The sequence below is a fragment of the Protopterus annectens genome, chromosome 1.part2 (assembly GCF_019279795.1).
Source record: "Protopterus annectens isolate FY-2018-M chromosome 1.part2, PAN1.0, whole genome shotgun sequence".
NCBI classification, from domain to species: Eukaryota; Metazoa; Chordata; order Ceratodontiformes; family Protopteridae; genus Protopterus; species Protopterus annectens.
Window position 1 is genome coordinate 1,150,399,528 of NC_056727.1, and position 19,809 is coordinate 1,150,419,336.

Here is a 19,809-nt window from a genome sequence, read left to right on the forward strand (position 1 = left end):
GTCAGCACAGGGATCAAAAACACAGCCACTAGCCATATATATTGATGTTAAATTAAAGGGTTACCACCTAAAATATCAGCATTTATTGATCAATTCATGGGATTTACTAAGAAAAATAAATAATGTAAACTACAACGATGAAATTATCTTTATAACCATTGATGTTAAAGATCTTTTTACGGTAATACCCCATGATACAGGTTTAGCATGGTTTGAAGAGACACTTGTGGACATGGACCTACTCGAACCTGAAGAATTTTGTATTAAACTTGAAAACATGGAATTGGTATTAAGGAATAACTTTATTTATTTCCAAGGAGAATATTACCACCAAACTGAAGGAGTGGCAATGGGAGCGGCATGCGCTCCCATTTATGCCAACATTGTTATGCTCTTCTGGGAGAGGAATTATGTTTTCACATCTGAATATTACCAACATCTGCATAGTTACTTTAGATTCTTGGATGACATTTTAATTTTATGGAAAGGTCAGGAAAAAGACATACACAATTTTATTGAATACATCAACATGAGTACACCTTTCCTGAGTTTCACACACGAGGTCCAAAAGAGCACTATCAATTATTTAGATGTTAAATTAATGAAAGATGGAAAAGCTAGGAGATATTCCGCTTTATATCGGAAAGAGAATTTCTCCAACGCATATCTACATTTTGATAGTGACCACCCCCTTGTACTGAAAAAGAACATTGTAAGGGGCCAGATGATTAGGGCTTCTAGAATGACGAGTGAAGAAGAAGAATTTCTGAAAGAATTAAGTATTCTGAATAACATGTTTTTACAAAGGGGATACCCGAGTGAATTGATTGAAGAGGCAAAAAAATGGGTTACCACATATAGGAATACTAGATATACCCCATTGTTGAGTAGTTTAATACCAAGTAGTAACATACTTACACAAAATGGGGGGACTCTGTCTGATCAAGGACAGAGAGACCTTAATTTTATTAATAATACCCCATACTTGACTTTGACATACCATAATAATATTGAATGGTTGAAGAAAAGTATTAACAGTGTATGGGAAATGTTTAAAACTATGCCCACAAGGGTAGACGTCTTTAAGAATAAACTCACTTATAGTTACAGAAGGAACTACAATTTAAAAAACATTTTAGAGAATGGAAAAGAAGGATCTTGTGTTGACAATTCTTCGACATTTAGTCATAAAAGAGGAACTTTTAGGTGTAATAGATGTCCCCAATGTCCGTTTATAGCAGATGTAAAATCCATTTACTTGCCTAGTCTACACACTACCTTAAAAGCAAGAAAATATAGTAGCTGCTATACCAAAGGCCTGGTCTATTTAGCATATTGTACATTTTGTTGGTGCTTCTATGTAGGAAAAACTGAGAGACACCTACGTAGAAGAATATACGAACATATTAGAGACATTAACTGTAAAAATGTAAACAATGCACTTTATAGACATTCTATGGTATGTCCTAATGCTAATTTCAAATTCTGGGCCTTGGAAATTGTTGAGAGTCCAGATAGAGGGGGAGACTGGACTACTAAACTACTATACAGGGAAATGATATGGCAGCTTAGATTAGACGCCTGCAATGGCAAAGGGTTGAATGATTGTATATCTATTACACCAGCATTAAAAGTATTAGCATTAGACCCTAAGAAACATTCTTAGTGTGTAACATTATTCATTTTTTAATATATTTTTTATACATTTTTGATACTTTTATATATCAACATTTTAACATTATTAGTACAATATTACTATATTTCTATATTTTTATAACATTAATACAGTACATATATATATATTTCATATATTTTTTAAGGAATGACAATTACATAATATATTTCATAAGTGAACACACATTCCTTTATATTATTTACAATATATAGATTTTATATTGGATAAGGTTTTTGTACTTAGATATGCTGCTCGTACTGTAACCTATACACTGCACATCTACAAGTATATCTGTTATATTTGAAAAAACATATTTGTTACATTTGGGATTTGCATATTCTATTTGTTTTATTCAACTTCAGTGGCACTTAAAAAGTGAAAAGACTTACTTCATGTGTGTTTTTATGTTTTTTAAATATACATAATTTTTTAACATAAATATACATAATTTTTATATGGGATTTCTATTAACAAGAAATTAATATTGTTTATATATATTTTTTATATATATTTTTTGTATATTGAATAGCTTCAAGCAAAAGAAATAAGAACTAAACAATAGTTACACGTGGTTCTTTCATTCCTGGCATATAGATGGATTTATAAACCTGCATTTAAGCTTCAAAGTGTATAACAATTGAAAATGGTTAACAATTATGGGGGCGGTGGCCCAGTGTAATTAACTTCAACTTCAATTTTAATTGTTTAATTGAGTAATGATCAATTTATTAGTATTAGTATGAGTATAAATGTGCAATGTTTGTTTGTCTTAATTGATTCTGAAGAGGTCTCCAGGGTGGAGACGAAAGTGCTCAATCCTTATCTTCTGTACTTCATGTGAATAAAATTTGTGATTAAACTGCCGTGGAGTCGGGTGTTTGGTTCTACACCATTGGATTTCCTGTTTTCCATTTGCTGGGTTTGTTGATTAGACTTTTCTTCAAAAAGTTTTCTTGGTGCATTGATGTGCCAAGTCACCTATGACTAGGATAATGGAATGTGCAGAGGTTTGGCTTATGGACTTTTGAAATGAGTCAGTGTGCTTCTTAGATGCATGTTTCATTGTGGGTTCTGCCTGTGTTGTGTGTTTCTGAGATTGCTGAGGGTACTTGTTTCTTAATTACATTTAGGAGGACTTTGTGGCTTCAGTCGGTTACTTTTAAGAGCTTTCAGCATATGTAGGTCTATGTGTTTGATCTGAGCTGTGTGTGATTGGTTATTACTGATGACCTGCATGTTATTTGTCATGGCTTTGTTTGAGATCTTTGCCACAAAAACATTATATATCTGCATTTCTCTCACACTTTGTCAGTTTAATTAAGCAGTTGATGGTTGACAGCAAACATGAGACACTTGCTTCATTGTCTCAGGATGCCCATTTCCACCAAGCTTGCTACAGAGACAGTTTGAAAGAGCAAATCAATGGTTTTAGGTGCTTACTAATGTTGGTGGAAGGGGGTGTAGTAACTATGAGGTTTGGAGTTGATAACTGGAGGCGCTATCTCTCTGGTACTGGAGATAGTGCTGGTCTCAACACAGATACATGCAGCTCAGAATCAATGGACCTTTTGCTCCTTCTCTCCCAGAAGCAAAAGAGTAGCAGTAATCTGAAGCTGCTTCCTCAAAAGTTGTTTCAAACCATGATGTTGCTGGGTTTAGCACACCTGTGATATATTTTTCTTGGTAGATACCCTAGATAGGACCTATAGCATCTGGATGCAACAGAATGCCCTGAAGATGTTTATAACAAGACTCCAGCCAGATCACTCAGTGAAGTCCCAATCAGAGACCAGCAGACACCAATGTCCTCTGCTCCTTCTCTCACCAGGAGCAAACCAGTAGCATTAGTCCCAAGCTGGATCCTAAGAAACAATCTTCAAGCTTTATAGTGTTTGGTAAATTTTAGGTTGGCTAGGAAATATTGACCCTCTGTTTATTCTCTCACCAAGGAAAAAATAGAGGCACTAATCTCGAGCTAATTCCTGAGAAGCAGTTCTTTGTCAATCCAGTGATTGGCAGTCTAGACCCTGATGTTACAGATCTTAACATAGTTCAGTAAATCTAACTTTCTTGTTCCTCCAAAACACAATATATTCTCGGATTCACCTTTTCTAGTTTGGCCTCTGAAGAAATCAAAATCTGCTTCATCTAGTTATACTGCTTAATTGTTACATAATCTTTTTCTTCAATCTCCATTACTATTTCTTAATAGGCCCTTTGGCTTTCTATTGTTCCTCTTAATTTTCCAGCTAATCACCTCTGACCAACTGTAAACATTTGATATGCACATCACAATAACCCATTAAACTCCTTCAGTCACTTCCAAGCTGTTTGTACTTCCTTAACATTTAACTGATATTTGCTTAAGCTGTTTTGGCACAGGGAATGAAACTTCAACTAGTCCCCTTGATTCATGTGCTACCACATCTTTCTCATATCTCTAATTAACAGATACCATCTCTCTCCTGCAACATTATTTGGAAAACAATATCTTCACCCATCATCAACCTGAAAATCATGTCAAATTTCACTGCTTTAATAATGTTTTCAAAAATAGTTTTATTTTTACAACACGGAAGAACTGGAGGAGACAACAGTTTTCCGGAACCACACATATAATCTCCTGATAAAAGCATTTTCACTACTTTTGCTGATGGGATGCAGCCAAGAAAGAAATATATTGAACAGGCAGTCAAATATATTAGAGTTAATTTAAAAAAAAAAAAAAAAAAAGAGTCATTTTAGCATAGTAGAAATGCACTCAGAATTGTTGGAAACTATTGAAATTATGATGAAATATGCAACTTCTCACAAAACATAAATATATTTTTCCCTCTTTTGCTTCATTCTTTCTTGCTTACCTCAGTGCCCTTGTCCATCACTAGGTCTGTCAGCCTCAACTATATGCCTGGGGCTGGTGTGGAACCTAAAGGCATCCTGGAGGATTGTGCCACTGACTTCCTCCATGGGGGGATTTTCTTTGCATTTGCATTTATAACATATCCCTTGACTTTCTCCCCTCACCTACATTCATCTTTTATGTCTGAGGGCTACACCTCTATATGGACCATCCCTCCCCACAGGAAATTCCAAGACAGGCAACCCTTTCCCAGAAAAAGAACACCCATCCCTCCCTGCTAGCACCACAGATGCAGAACATAAAAATATGTTTGTTCCTTCCTTAGCATGCTATTCAATAATTATGATCTGTATCATCACCATATTAATCATTTTCTAAACTGTCTGTGCTCATAAGGACTGTGAATGCACCAGAATTACCTGTTCTAAAGACTTAAACGTTGTCTGTGATATAAATAGGACCTGCTGTAGAGATAGTTATGTATCCCAGAGACTACCCTGTCTATGGAACAGGCTCCCCATCCATGTGAAGCAGAGTTCCTCCCTAACCCAATCGAAGTGCAACTTGGACAATTGAATGGGAAACCAGAAATGTATTCCTGGTTTGGCACCTGTGTCTCTAATGGACAGAGGTAAACTGTAAACTGGTTCATCTCCCAGACCCATGCTTACACTTATCAATGGTATCAGGACTTGTCAGAGATTTGGGATGCATGCCTAGGCTTAAAAAGGCCCTTGTGGTCATTAGCCTAGTAAACACCTATGAACCTATGAACCTATGATGGCAGCAAGTGGAGTAGGAAAACCAACTTTCCTATCCCAGCAACACTCTTGAGTTCATACTGTAGAATTGGGATCTCTAGGTGTTTCCAGGTAAGATGGGAAGTATAATCACTAAAACATGTCCTGGGCCTGCCCCAGGGTCTTCTTCCACTGTACTGAGCCTAGTACACCTCCCATGTAAAGTACCCAGGGGGGCATCCTCAAAAGGTGCCAAACAACCATTTTGTAGGCTCATCCCCTGCAAGGTGAGGGTGTGGTTCTATTGCAATGCAAGTCAAGTGACAGGCAGCAATAAGACAGATTAAAATAGATGAAAAAAAGCAACATTTTGAAGGGAAATAGGTTTACTGACTGTATCAGAAAATATGCGAGTCCAAGTTGTAATAGTTTGTATTTCTCAAACTAAGTGGGCATTGTTGGACATGAAGTCAACTTGCAGTGATTCAAGAAGCAAAATATGGAGGGGCTGTTTGGGATGTGTGTCAAATTGAAACATTTGTAAAGATACATGATAAGAAAGTGCATTGGGTAGAAGGAAAAGGAAGGAACTTTCCCTTACTCTGAGCAATGTGAATCACAGGATTAAAACCATTTATCTTAGAATCTGTGTCATACCTCTCTACTGTACAGATTTTCACAAAATGTCCAGATTTTTGCCTCAGATTTTTGGTCTGTTCCTCATAAAATTTGTGGTTTATTGGCAAATCATTGAAGACTGAAGTCACTAAATATTACCAAATAATGACTTTATAACTTTCAGAAAAATATGTAATAATGGAAAACCTATAATTATAACAACTTTCTAAGTTTAAAGAAGTAGTATTTAAATTCTGTCCCTATTTTTGGACCTTTGTCCCCCGTATTTTCTGGCTTTGTCCAGATTTCTTGCACTGAGAGGTTAAGAGGCATGTTTGCTTTTAGGGGTTGGGGAAGCACACATGTGTGTGTGTGCGTGTGTGTGTGTGTGTGTGTGTGTGTGTGTGTGTGTGTGTGTGTGTGTGTGTGTGTGTGTGTATGTGTGTGTGTGTGTGTGTGTGTGTGTGTGTGTGTGTGTGTGCAGAACTGTATGCATGTGTCTGGTTCTCTGTCTATATGTGTACGTTACTGCTACTAGGTCTTCATAGCTCTGCTTGCATTTGTTAAATCATTGTCGCAGTACTCTTTATCATGTCTTGCATTTTATACTGAATTAATTTCAACAGCTGTAATTTTAGATTTTTTTGTATTATAACATCATGCTCTTACATATAAATGAAATACTGCAGCATATTATTACCTATGCAGCTGACAAATGTCTCTCTATATGCGTAATTGCAGAATGTTTCATTATAATAAATAATTTTCTTCCTACCTGCCATGGCTGGACATCACGGATGTTATGACATGTTCCATTAACATTGTATTCTTGATTTTTACAAGTTGAAACACTATGCAGAGAGTATGCCATTGCATACACAGCTTTATATACAGCAGGAATTGCAATAAAGTGTTCTGTGTCTACCGTGGACTCTGGCAGAGTGTCTAATTTTTCAGTTCCTTGACAAAACACGGGTTTTATTTGAGAATCCTGCATTGCAGTAGTGTTATCAAGCCACCAACATCCAAACACAGCTTCCCAGAAGTCTTTAAAGAAAATGTCATTTGGGAATACATTGGGATTTACTCCAGATAATCTCTGTTTGATATTAAAAATATTTTTTAAATGAAATCTTATCAAAATGGAGCCATTGAGTGTGTTTCTTATTTCTTCCTTGTAGGTACCTGAAGAGAGGAACCAACCAGCACTAATGACCCACACTCTGTCAGTTATATTATACCTAGCTATTTCTTCAAATATAGGTACTGCAGCCAGCATAGGTGAATACAGAATGATGACTGTGGCCTTTGATGCTCTTATGATTTCAGCTATCCTGCTAAGCTCCACGATAGATGAATCCAATGGGATTGTCTCAATGAAAGCAATGCATCCTCCAAGTTTAGCAATTTCCTGTTGTAGTTTAAGGCTTCCATCCTTACCATAGTCATTATTGGAGGCTAGAATCCCAGTCCATGTCCAGCCAAAATAACGGACAAGGAGAGCTAATGAGTAAGACTCAAGTGTGCCACTTGAAACAGTTCTTAAAAAGGATGGAAACTGCTGCTTGTCACTTAGGACTGGAAGAACTGAGCCATAACTTATCTAGGAAATAAATCCAGATGTAATAAGTCTGTTTGCCAAGGGAGTGAGGCATTAAGTTAGATATCTGCACAAAAGCACACTAAGCACATTGTTCTTAAACATGTTACTAGGTAAGTAATGTGAGAGTGCAGAACAATTATACATATATTGTTTTACCTAACTCTACAGAAAAGCAAATAGCCATTTGTCAGCACAAAATGTTTACTTGAACTTCTGAAGGACAACATTGGAGTGATAAAAAATGAGTCATCTCCATGGAGAAGAGGGATAAACCTCTGATTATGATCCAGAGGAGTGAGGTTCAATTAGCAGCCCTGGTACTGGAGGACCAACAACAGGAGGAAGGGAGTAAAGGGGTGGCTCCTGCTGACTTACTTCTGGGGAAGGGGGCTGCAGGATGTATGATAGAGAGGCATTTAGTAGCTGTATCACCAGTGTCACCAGCTAGAAAAGCAGTCTGTGCACCAGCAAGCTAGAGAGTGGGGACTGTGATGAAGTAACGGGCAATGGGTGACTGCAGAGGATAGGCTTAGCCACAAATTTCACACTGCATGTCCATTATGAGACTAGGACATAAGACAAGCATGCCCCACCACCAAGGAAGTAGGGCTTACTAGCCACCATCTGCTGTATGATAGATGACCTTGTTCCTAACAACTAAACAGGACAAAAATACATTGTCAATAATGGTCAACTGAGGATGGCAAGAAGGGCAAACAAAAAAGAATGATAAAAAGTGGGATAGAAGGAAGTCGATTTAGCATAAAGTAGAAAACTGTGCTGATTTAGCATCATACAATGATACACACTTTGTAGCAATGCATCCGAAGCACCAAAAATATATGTTATTAGTATAAAAGTACATAAAATATTTAAGAAACTTAAAAGCTATCTCCATTACATGTAGTCCTTAGCATTTGATGACCTTATCTTCATTCTTTCCCCATCAGTTTGCCACAGATATAAGCATTATATATTGTTTATTATTAGAACAGCATTTTTCCACAAAACATGCATTTTGTGTACAAAAATTTGAATACAGTTTAGAGGTATGCATTTGCATACAACTCACAAGCCTAAAGGAGAACATGTATGTCAGGAATTCAAGAAGAGTCAACAGCAGATAATGATCTCCCTGACTGGCGCTGTTCACATATATGGATTATAGTTACAAAGAATATAAAACTTTATCTTTAGTTTTTAAAAAAAGCACATCCTTTGAGGGATTGGCTGAATGGTTTGCATACAGAAGTACATATGGCAGATTGCTTGATAAGAAACATGAAACAGGATAGTATCACTCATAAAATGTGCTTAATATTGTATTTTTTTCTGTACTTGTTTTGCCTCTGTGTCTGCAGTGGTCATCTCCTTCCTACTGTCGCTGTGCCCATTCTTTCTCCTGAGAGTCAGGGAATCCCTGTAAAAGAGGTAGGAGACTGTCAGGGGTGCTGTTTTACAGATAGACATGAAGATTGCTTGTGCTTTACTCACTTCAAACAATATGGGCAACATGAGCATTTCTCTTTTGGGCCATATCCCAGAGATATATGTAGCTATTATGGTGCCTTGTGACATCCCATCATTTGCATCCCCCATCATCTTTAAGATGAGGAGCAAAAAAAAAAAAAAAAAAAAAAAAAAAAACAGGACCGCACTTGAAAAACAAAAGAAAAGTTATAAAAACCTCCTCTACTCAGGCTTGCAGACTCGAGAAGCAAAAAAAAAAAAAAAACAAACAAAAAAAAAACAAAAAACAAAACAAAAGGACTTCAGTTCAGACTACAAATGCAATATTAATGTGAAAATGCACTGAATACAGAAACATTCTTGTGCCACCGTGGCCACCTACCGAACTATAAACTGAGCTTACCTCCCTGATTATCAGCTGCAACTTCAGTTTACAGTTGATCTACTAAAGAAATTTACATAGAATGCTGTTCAGCAGAAGAAGAATAGCTGAGAACCAATTCAGTGATCTTTCAGGTTGCACCTTTTGTAACTGTTGTGACCTCAGAGTTAGTGTATATAAGTTGGGGGTGAGGGTGTGGGGGACTTGCATTGAAATCTCTGACAGAGATGTTTTGCTATTGTTTTCTACCCAGTGGTATTTGATATAAATGTATTTGATAGATCAGCATGAGTCCACAACAACTTTGCCTACTTGTTCCTGCTTGCATGTGACAAACTGGTTCTAGCTGCTCACTACTACCCTTCAATGCCCAGCTCTTCAGTGCCTAGGCCACACTACCTAAACTGGAGTTTTCTGGATCATAATCAGGGCTTTGTCACTCTCTACTACAGAGGATAAAACTTTTAATATAATATTTTGAACCCCACAACCAATTTTGTTTGAATACTAAGATTCTTTCAGTGGAATGGTAAAAGAGAATCTCTGTACACTCCTTTCATCTGCTTAATGTTAGCAACACAATTTATCTGTTTAATACTTTCATAAGGAAATAAGTGCACCGATAATTGTTAAACTTTCGCAGCCATGACTCTGGCAACAAATCCAAAACATCAGAAGCTGTAGTCAGTGAGAATTTGGAGTAGTAGTGGTTATAGTCCCTTAGGAACTCCAACTGTGGTACTGGGTGGTCCTCTATCAGTGTTAGTACCATGTTTTGTTGGTCGGATTAGACAGCATGTTAAATACTCCACTACATTGTAGCCTTCATGGAAAAGATATTTAGTAGCATATTGACCTTAGAGGTCTGCATCATGAAGTATAGTCATCACAGTATAAAATTATATAAGTTACTTTTCTAGGTGCTGTACACTCTTTCATATATCCTACATGAATCACTCATGGAATGGCAAGAATAGTACAGCTGTTGTTGATGCATTTTTTATATTTTGTAGATCTGGTCTAAAAATGTTGAACTCAAGTTACAAGGAAACATCTACTGAATTAAATGCAAAACTGTAAGTTTGGCACTTAGGGCTCAGGTTCACAAAGTCTGACACTTTGTTATACAATTCAGTCTTAAAAAGAGCCATATAATGACAGTGACATAGTTTTTATGCTAGGGACTCATAGATGTTGCATTGAAAACTGGAGCTCAAACTACTAAGAAATGCTGGCATTATAATAAAACTTTTTTTTTTAATTTCTCCAAATTTTTTGGATTTCTAATACCATGATGGGAATGGACTCCATTACTAAGTCAAAGTACAATTAAAGTTCATGAAATTAGTATTGTTTCACTCTAATGTTGGCCAGTAGTGCTCTTCACAGCACCTGCAGTGTGCCCAGTAATGACTCCTTCTGTAATTTGTATGGGGTTACATGTGCTGGTAGCATATCTAAATACAATTGTAAGCTCTTTTTTATAAGACCTGTTGCTCCTACTACTATTGGAAATGTCTAGGTATCTTTCTTCCACATTGCTCTCGTTTCTGCCTGCAAATCCAGATATTTTTTGACTTTGTGTCTCTTTGTACGCAAGACACTGTAGTCACTGTGTATGGTGATTTCAATGATCCATGCTATTTGTGTCTTCTTTTCTTGGACCATTATATCCAGTTTTCTAGCATCTATCTTTTGACCTGTTGGTAATGGATGATCCCATGTGATGTAGACGTTTTTATTTTCTATGATGCTTTGTGGTTCATGTTCCCAGTGTTTTTCAGCCACTTTAATACCATAATGTTTGCACAATCCCCAGTGCAACAGTCTTGCCACATTATTATGCCTTTCAGTATACAGTCCTTCTGCCATTAGTATGTTGCAACCAGCAACGAGGTGCGCAACTGTTTCCAATTTGATTTTACAAAACCTACATTTGTCTGTTTCTCCTACATGTTTGATGGACTTTGTAAACCAATGTATACGTAGCTCACTATCTTGGGCCGCCAATATTAACCTTTCATCTCTTGGTTTGAATTCACCTCTCTTCAACCATTCATGTGTTCGTTCCTGATCAACATGAGGTTATTCCAGAAGTTTCAATACTCGCAACTGTATTTATGCATTTTCCACATTTCTTGCCTCTCATCTGTTCCTTCACCTTATATTCTTTCTTTTGTTTTTTGGCACATTCAGTTGCTGCCTGACTTTTATCTACTTCTGGTTTGATTTCCATTCCTGCTTGACACTGATATGCTTCTGCTAGATTAAGCAGAGAAGATCTTAGATTTATTCTCATCATGTTTCAAAACGTTCACTACGTTTGGGCCTTGTGAGGTCAGGAAATATATGTGGAGTCCCATGATTGCAGATCTATACATATAATCAATTTCAAGGAGGTCCATTTCTCCTTTGGAAACGGGGAATATATAATCTTGGGATGCACTGATTTTTATAAATCATTTGGTAAGCATGAAGCATCCTTCTTGTTTTCCTATCTAATCTATCCAACACATTTTGGGGCCAGTCACTCACTCCAAAACTGTAAGTTAGGACAGGAAGAGAAAATTGGTTTATAGCTTGGATTTTGTTCCTAGATGTCAGTGCTGTTTAAAGGATTAATTTAAGTCTTCTGAAGTATTCCTTACTAAGTTTTATTTGCATTTATTCATGTTTTATTGTTGATCCTTCATCAACTCCCAAATATTTATAGACTCCTTCTTGCTCACGTTTTTTTATATCACATTCTTGTCCCAAACTGTTTTCCTGTTGTTGCAGATGTTATGTGATCCTATCTCGCCTACATTCTGAATGATGGGTTCGGAGCCGATCCCTCGGCTCCGACTCGGCACGCTTATGCCAAAGAGCGAAGTCTCTTATTGGCTGAGCTTACTATATCCCAGGATGCACCACCAACAGTCCCCCAGATCTCGTTTGCCGCTTAACTGCAAGGACGTGGTCTCGAGCTGGCTGGGCTGAGTAGCTTTATTAACTACTTTTTCTGTCAGTTTTTGTGCTTGTATTTCACAAAAGCCGTTTTAACGGCTATTGCTATTGCTATTGCTATTGCTGTTGCTAAATTGTGTTCGATTGAGTACTGGAATTTATTGTGTGTGATTGGGTAGAGTTTGTTTTGGCGCCCCTTTCAATCCAGGGCCTTTTCGGTCAAACTCTATAACTGAACTTTTTAGTGTTTAAAGTTCCCGGTTATTACACCTGAGGTTGTGTTTTACACAGTTTCTGTAAGCCTTCGGTTTTTTTGTCATTAGCGATTCTACAGTGGTTAAATTTCCTGTCAGGAATTGTTAACATTATGTCTCAAGCCCCTAGGCCTTCGGGCTTTAAAAAATGTACTAAATGTGCTTTTAAGATGTCTGTTACTGATGACCATCTACTTTGTGTTTATTGTTTAGGGGCAAAGCACTTGCAGGAGTCATGCAGCGTATGTCACGCTTTTTCCTCTAGGGTCCTCCAGGAGAGGAAAAATAAATTAATTCTTAAAGGGTTGATTAAACCCTCTTTTGAAGAAGCCTTGTCTTCCGCTCCGACTCCTGCCAAAAAGAAAAGGGCTTCGGCTCCGACCAGTCCGTCGGATCCGACTGCCAAGAGACCTAGGCAGGCCTCTCCTTCGGCTCCAAAGACTTCGGAGCCGAGGTCGGAACGGTCTGCCTCGATGCCACCAGTATCGACTCCTCGGGCTTCGGAGCCGATGGCTGGGGCATCGAGAGGCGGGTCACCTTCGTCGGCTCCACTGCTCTCGGAGCCGACAAGGGTCGCCCGCTCAGACACTTCCTCCTCGGCGAAGTCTACCTCGGCACCGATGGAATCTGGTGTGTGTTTCCTCGGCGCCGATTCTCATCGAGTCGCCTCGGAGCCGGTCCCCTAGTCCCTTGGGGCCGAGGGAGAGGTCTTCTCGAACCCGTTCTGTTTCCTCTCGGTCTTCGAGAATGTCGGATTCTGATATAGACAGGGTGCTCCAAAGACTTTTCCAGTCCCCAGTCTTCCAAAAATTTGTTTCGGCTCCGACCCAGTTGGCTTCGGAGCCGATGGCCATGACCCATCCCATTGCTATTCCTCCTCCGACTGCTTCGGCTCCGCCGGAGCAGGTGCTCTTGGAGCCGGTGGAGATCTCAGGGTCGGCTCCGACCCTTACTCCAACCCGGGCCCTCGGGTCCGAGTTTGGTACGCGGACTTCTTCGGCTGGACCCGAGGGTGATGTTTCGGGACCGATGCTTTCGGTTCCGAGCCTCCCTCTCGGTGCTTTGGCTGCGGGACTTCCGTCTACTATCATGGCCCCGGAGACTGGACGCTCCCAGGATTCTGGAGGTCCGGCTTTCAGAGCCATGAGGAGTGCCTTGGCCAAATCCTCTTCGGCCATCTCTCCGGTTTTACCAGCACCTTCCCTGGGCGTGGAGACTGGGTCTTTGGTAGTTCCCCTGTCTGTGGCCAGCGGAGCCCGGAGGCCTGAGGTTACCCCCAGTGAGGGTTCCCCTCTTCCTGAGGGTTTTTCGGAGTCATCTCCAGAGGAACCCCCAAGGAAGAGATCGTGCAAGAGGAAGCACGTGGACTCCCCCGAGTCTATCACATCGGACACGGATATGGATGATGCAGAGGGGTCCCCTAAGTCGTCCTCGGATGATGTCTCCTTTGCAGACATCTTAGAGATCCTCAAACAACGAGGCGGCTGGATGTCCAAACCCTCTCTGCGGACGAATCAGTGCTCCTCAAGGCCTTTGGGGCTCAGCCCTCCGCCTCCTGGGTATCTCCGCCCTTCGACGAGCTTCTGGATTTAGTTTGTCGAAGGGCGTGGGAACACCGGGATACTGTGGAACCAGGCCCTTCTCGTTGGAACAAATCCTTATCTGCTCCCCGAGAAGGAGTTCCTTACTAAAGGCGTGGCTGTAGATGCCATGGTGGTGGCATCTGCTACACAGCAGGACGTGGCAGAGGCTTCAACGTCCATCCATCCTCCTAATAAGGAGTCTAGGAGTATGGATAGGTACGGGAAGCGCACCCTGACTTCAGCGGCCTTTACCTTAAGGTCTCTGAATTATTTGGCACATTTTACTAGGCTTCAGAGGGATCTGGTCAAGGAGTTGTCAGACTCCTCTCGGGTAACCTACCTGAGCAGCTAGCCCAGTCCGTTAGCTCTCAGTTGGCTATCCTGACGTCAATTGCTAACTCGTCCATGAGGCTCATATCCTATGCGGCCGAAGGGGCGGGTAGAGCGGCAGGCACAGGCGTGGCTCTACGTAGACAGGCCTGGCTCCGCTTGTGTCAGTTTGCGGAGGCCTTCAAGTCTTCCTTCGCCGATGCTCCCTTTGATGGGTCCTCATTGTTTGGACCCAAGGTGAAAGACACCCTTACCCGCTGTGAGCAAGAGGGAAAACGTTATCTGCCGTAGGGGCCCGTTATTCCACTCCCTTTCGGCCTTACCCCAAGGCCAAAGGAGGGAAAATGTGGTTCGGAAATCTCGAAAGTTTTTCTCCCAACAGCAGGAAGATTCCCGTCCAGAGGCAGAGGGCGGGAAATTTTTCAGGAGACGCCGTCCCAGAGGCGGCAGAGGGCCCCGCAATTCTGGAGACCGCGAGTCCTTTCGTGGCTCTTCAGCCTCCCACACGACATGAGGGATTGCCCGGCTGTGCTGCTCGGAGCCAGTCGGGTGTCGTTTTGCCAAGCACCTAAAAGCCTGGGAGTCAATCACTCAGGACAGATGGGTGCTTCGGATAATTGCCGGAGGTTACACCATCCCATTCAAATACTCACCCCCTCCGTCCAAGAGAATCCCGGACCCACCACCCAGTCAAAGGGAAATAGCAGCCGCAGAAGCTTCAAAGCTGCTACAAAAGGAGTCATCCAACCGGTCCCCACAGACCAAATCGGATCAGGAAATTACTCCAGGTTCTTTTTAGTGCCAAAAAAGACAGGGGACCTGAGACCAATATTGGATCTCAGCAGACTGAACCTATCCGTTACGAAATCCAAATTCCGAATGGTCACGTTGCAATCCATTCTCCCGTTGTTGGAGAAGGATGTTTGGATGTGCTCCATAGACCTCAAGGACGCCTATTATCACATACCGATACATCAGGCGTCCAGAAGGTATCTGCGCTTCAGCCTGGGAGCCAGTCATTACCAATTTTGTGCTCTGCCCTTTGGTCTCACCACAGCCCCAGGGTGTTCACCAAGTGTTTGGCAGTAGTGACGGCTCACCTGAGGAGCCTTGGATTCCAAGTGTTTCCCTATCTCGACGACTGGCTCCTGACTGCCACCACCAGGCATCTACTTATGGACAACCTCAAAGCCACCATCTCCCTGGGTGTTTCCCTGGGAATTACATTCAATTGGTCAAAGTCTGTCTTGCTGCCCTCTCAGCGCATAAAGTTTATAGGAGCAGAGATAGACTCAAGATTGATGCGTGTCTTTCTTCCTGCCGAAAGGATCCGAACCTTACAGGGCCAAGTTCAAGCTCTGATCTCGAGATCCAAAGCCCCAGCCAGGATGGTCCTACAGGTTCTAGGCTCAATGTCTGCCACGGTACTTTTAGTTCCTCTAGCAAGGTTACACATGAGGATTCTTCAGTGGCTTTTATCAACTCAATGGACCTTTCAAGATCTCCCCCTCAATCATCACATCTTGATTACGGAAATATGCAAAAGGGACCTGCGCTGGTGGCTTCAGACATCCAACTTGGATCAAGGAAAAACCTTTGTTCTCCCCCCTCCAGCGGTTACCCTGACGACAGATGCCTCCCAGATAGGGTGGGGGGGGCATTGTCTGGGCAGGCTAGTTCAGGGCTCCTGGCTTCCGGACGAAGCTCTTCTCCACATCAACGTGTTGGAGATGAGGGCTGTACTTCTATCCCTACAGGCCTTACACAAGTTCCTTCCTCAGGGTATCATCGCCATCCACACAGACAACATGTCGGTGGTTTGGTATCTGAACAAACAAGGAGGGACCAGATCGTATCCCCTTTGCAGAGAGGCCATGAGAGTGTGGGAATGGGCTGTAGCTACCAACCGCTTCTTGGTAGCGACCCACATCCCGGAAAGTCAAATGTATTGGCGGACAAATTAAGCAGGACAATTCTCTCTCCTCACGAATGGTCTCTAAACCGCACAGTAGCAGCCCAGGTTTTCAAAAGATGGGGACGCCGTGCTGCGACCTATTTGCGACTCCACAAAACACCAAGTGCCAAAGGTTCTTCTCCTTGATTCCACATCAGGAAGTACCGGCCATGGATGCTCTAGCTCAACCCTGGCCAACAGGGTTGCTTTATGCTTTTCCTCCAATCCCACTCCTTCCCAAAGTCATTCAAAAAGCTTCTCAGCTAAGGTCTTCAATGATTCTGATTGCCCCATACTGGCCTCGTCAAATATGGTTTCCTTACCTGAAAAAGCATGCAGTGGACGATCCGTGGACCTTAGACCTGATCCCGGATTTGCTAATCCATCAGTCGGGACATTGGCATCAGTCCCTTCAATCTCTGAAATTAACAGCTTGGCTCCTCCACTTCCGACCTTAGTCAGAAGCCACACACTAGACCCGGAAGTTGTTCACATTTTGTCTTCGGCCCATAAACCCACCACTAACAAATTGTACCTCAGTAAGTGGAAGAGGTTTGCTATCTGGGCTCAACTCAAGGGCTTAGACCCTATCACTGCTCCTGTCCCAGAGGTTTTGAAATTCTTAACATCCCTATTTAATCAGGGATCTTCTGTCTCAACTATTAAAGTTCAACTAGCTGCTATCTCTAAATTCCATGAATCCACGGATCCTCCTTTGATGAGCAGCAGGCTATGCAAGACATTCATTAAAGGTGCGAGTCTGTTAAGACCACCAGTTTTCATCCTGCACCTCCGTGGGATCTTGATTTAGTGCTTGGCGCATTAACATCTCCCCTTTTGAACCGGCTGCTACATGCGAATTAAAATATCTGTCATGGAAAACGGCATTCTTAGTGGCTATTACTTCAGCAAGAAGAGTCTCAGAGCTTCAAGCACTGTCTATTAAACCACCATATCTGATTTTCCACAAAGATAGAGTATCTCTTAGGCCTAATCCATCCTTTGTCCCAAAGGTCTGCTCTAGTTTCTGTCTTCAACAATCTCTAGAACTACCAGTTTTCTTTCCAAAATTCTCTAATGAGGCAGAATACACTCTCCATAAATTGGATGTTCACAGGCAATTACGCTTCTATTTAGACAGGACCCAGCAACTTCGTAAGTCAGACCAGTTGTTTGTGTCCTTCTCAGATAATAAATTGGGCCAAACCATCACAAAAGCTACAATCTCAAAATGGATCAGAGATTGCATAACTCAGGCCTATTCTTCTTCAAATAAGCAACTTCATCATCTATCAAAGCTCATTCTACCTGAGCTATGGCTACTTCTATAGCTTTTCATTCCAAGCTCGCTATTTCGGAAATTTGTGCTGCGGCTACTTGGTCCAACCCGCACACTTTCATTTCCCACTACAAATTGGATGTGGCATCTAAAGGACGAGCTTCATTTGGTTCCACGGTACTCAGGAGTGTTTTCCAGTGAGCCACCCAGGATTCAGGGGCTAGGACGCTGTCCCATCATTCAGAGTGTAGGCGAGATAGGATCACATAACATCTTTGAGTTATGTACTCACCATAACTTCAGATGTTTGGGATCCATCTCGCCACATTCCTGATACCCACCCTCCTTCCCCTGCCTTGCAGATCAGAAGAGATAGAACGGTTTTGAGCTCCACTGTTTTTATCTTGTTTCATCTGACGATGTTATATAAGCAGGGTATGCATGTGTGCATGTATGCGGACAAACTAGATCTGGGGGACTGTTGGTGGTGCATCCTGGGATATAGTAAGCTCAGCCAATAAGAGACTTCGCTCTTTGGCATAAGCGTGCCGAGTCGGAGCCGAGGGATCGGCTCCGAACCCATCATTCAGAATGTAGGCGAGATGGATCCCAAACATCTGAAGTTATGGTGAGTACATAACTAAAAGTTTTCTTGCTTTAAAGGTTGCTTGTGCACATTTATCAAGACCAAATTACATTCTTATATCATCTGAAAAAGTTTTGACAACTTGCACTTATGCTTTCAGTTCCTCATCTGATGAGCTATACAGTTTTAAATCATCAACAAAGAGAAAATGAGAAGCCTTTACACTTTGTTGTTTCCTAGGAGCCAAATTATAGTCATGACTTAAGCTGTTAAGTAGACAGCTTAATGAGTTAAGGGCAAGGCAGAATAACATTGGTGACCAAGAGTCAGCCTGGAATTTCCCCCTTTGAATTTTTATCCCTGGGATAATAATTTGTCCTTTATTATGGCTTAATTGCAAAGTGGTCTACCACTGTTTTATGGTCACTGTAATGTAGTTAATCAGTGTAGGATGTATCTTATACATTTTTAAAAACTCTTTTACCCATGAATGTGGGATACTATCAAATGCTTTTTTGAAGTCAATCCATGCCAAATTCTTCCCCTTTTTACAGTTCTCCGGTACAACTTTATTTAACAACAGATGATCCTTTGTTCCATATGACTTTCTTTTATTGCCCTTTTATTCTACTGCCATCATTGAGTTTTCTTCTAAATGACTATAAACTCTGTCTCCATCAATTCCTGTGTATAGTTTATATGTTGTCGGAAGGCAAGTTATTTCTCTATAATTTCTAGGGTAGCTTGTAGGTTCACTTTTAAGTAGGAGCATTGCTTTTCCTGTTGTTAATCAGGTTGATGTCTGTTTGGGGAGCACATATAAATAGTTCTTACTCATGGCTAAATCTCCGTACAAAGATGTTAACACTTTCAGCCAAATATTAGGTACTGCATCTGGGCCTGGGGTTTTCCAGTTAGAGGGTTTTCTTAACTTTATTTCAATCTCTCTGGCTGTTACTTTATTCCATTTCATATCCTGCACCTTTAAACCTCTTATTCTTTCTTTAAATTTTTCTATCCATTTAGCATCTTTGTTATATTCCACAGGATCTTCATAGATACTTGTCCAAAATGTATCTGTTTCTTGTTTTTTGGCGGTCTTTCAATTCCTTTTACCTTATTTCTCAATTCACTAGAAAACATTTTTGGGTTATCAATAAATTGTTTATTTTGCACTTTTCCTTTATATTTATCTTCTATCTTCTAAGGTTTTCCGCCTGTGCTGAAATTATTAGTTTGTTATTTGCGATAGTGCATGATAGAGCCTGATCTGTTCTAATACTGTGCATTGCTTTTATCGCATCTATTTTTCTTAGTACTTCTTGGAAGGCTACCAGCAATTCAGCAAACTTTTTTTTCTACTGATTTATAGGGACTTTTCTAACTTGTTTGTTTTAAGCATTTCTTCTTTCTTAGCACACTTTCAATGTGTCGTGCATGGTGATGATGATGGTGATGATGATGATGTTGATGGTGATGACGATGGTGATGGCAGCAGTAGTAGTAATAAAAAGAATATGTTGTAATAT

At 40.9% G+C, this 19,809-nt stretch overlaps 1 protein-coding gene across 1 annotated transcript in view; it reads right to left on the bottom strand.

Annotated features, from left to right (window-relative positions):
- Nucleotides 1-19,809, bottom strand: part of LOC122792433 (extracellular calcium-sensing receptor-like) — a 252,078-nt gene that overhangs the window by 128,793 nt on the left and 103,476 nt on the right. The window contains exon 2 of the mRNA XM_044060223.1: nucleotides 6,669-7,496. Coding sequence (XP_043916158.1) covers nucleotides 6,669-7,496 — 828 coding nt within the window. The remainder of the gene's footprint in view (nucleotides 1-6,668; nucleotides 7,497-19,809) is intronic.